Source organism: Hyalella azteca, unplaced genomic scaffold, assembly GCF_000764305.2.
Source record: "Hyalella azteca isolate HAZT.00-mixed unplaced genomic scaffold, Hazt_2.0.2 contig12405, whole genome shotgun sequence".
Lineage (NCBI taxonomy): Eukaryota > Metazoa > Arthropoda > Malacostraca > Amphipoda > Hyalellidae > Hyalella > Hyalella azteca.
This window is the reverse complement of record NW_025942365.1, coordinates 4,290-5,656: the sequence shown is the minus strand read 5'-3', so window position 1 is coordinate 5,656 and position 1,367 is coordinate 4,290. Positions and strand designations below refer to the sequence as shown.

Genomic DNA, 1,367 nt, shown 5'->3' with positions numbered 1-1,367 from the left:
AGCGACGACAGGTCCTCGCACCGGTCGAACTGACTGGGGTTCGCCTGAACACGGTACGTAATTAAAAATTATTTAGTTATTCAGTGGATAATGCTGCGATAAATCTCGGGCCTAGGTATAAGATACATAAAAAGTTATTCAGTGGATAATGCTGCGATAAATCTCGGACCTAGGTATAAGATACAAAAAAAGGTATTCAGTAGGTACGGTGCGATTGATCTCGGGCCTACGTATGTGTAAGATGCATAAATAGCGTGAACTTAAAGAGCTTTGCCCAACGGCGTGAACTTTAATTGGGTGTGAAAGTGATTATCAATTTTTAAAGTTAGGTGAATATTTACGTACCAATTTAATCACGAATTTGATAGAAAAAAAAATCAAGAATGTCAAGCACGTTTAAAATAGAAAATTCCGGGACCAGCTCCATTCTCTGCTGAAAAGGCCATAGTCTTTAAAAACTATACTTGGTTACTACTACTAAAAACTTAAAAGCAAAGAAAACGCCACCAAAATTCATAGTATCTTTAAAGAAAACGTTTCGGAGTCCAGCTCCATCGTCAGGACTTCGAAACGTTTTCTTTGAAGATACTATGAATTTTTATGGAGTTTTCTTTGCTTTTAAGTTTTTAGTGAATTTGCGATTCAAGCAAATGAGTGACATTATTACTTAATTACTACTTCTCTGTAAGGAAATCTATTGTCCCTTTATTATCCATAGACAGCGTACCTTGTATCGGTGGACGTACTAGGGAGCACCCACCTTCTCTACGTCGTCCTCGTCGACGTGTATGACGTCTTATAGCACCAACATTATCACCCACCTTCTCGACGTCGTCCTCGTCGACGTGTATCATCACCCACCTTCTCGACGTCGTCCTCGTCGACGTGTATCATCACCCACCTTCTCGACGTCGTCCTCGTCGACGTGTATCATCACCCACCTTCTCGACGTCGTCCTCGTCGACGTGTATGACGTCGCCGCTGTGCTCGAGCTTGAGGGCGAGCTTGCCCAGGGGCGGCGCAGGGGACGCGTCGTCGCCCAGGAGACGCGCCGCGCAGAAGCCGCCGCGGTGGACGAGCCACACGCGCTCCGCCTCCAGCAGCGCCGCCGCCACCTGCTCCTCGGAGCGCGCCTGCATGGGACCTGTCTCTTATACACATCTGCATTACACACATACTCTCAGATAAATAACTGGGACGATGTCCAAATAGCAACACACAACACTCTCACACATAGAGTCAACAGAGAGCGGACGTAGCGCTGATAAGCACTTTTAATGGACCAAACCTGGGGCCATACTTTCAAAACTTGCTAAGTAAACGTAAGTACTTACGCTCTATTTTCTTGTCTATGATTGGTGGATTTT

General features: G+C 45.4%; 1 protein-coding gene across 1 annotated transcript; it reads right to left on the bottom strand.

The window, feature by feature from the left end:
• Positions 1-6: 6 nt before the first annotated feature.
• LOC125178755 (unconventional myosin-XVIIIa-like) lies at positions 7-1,139 on the bottom strand (the record flags this gene model as incomplete). The annotated part of the gene is made up of 2 exons (XM_047883268.1): positions 942-1,139; positions 7-44 (listed from the first exon to the last, which is right to left on the bottom strand). Coding segments are annotated over exons 1-2 (236 nt in total), but the record flags the coding sequence as incomplete, so codon positions are not given.
• Between the last annotated feature and the right edge of the window lie 228 nt (positions 1,140-1,367).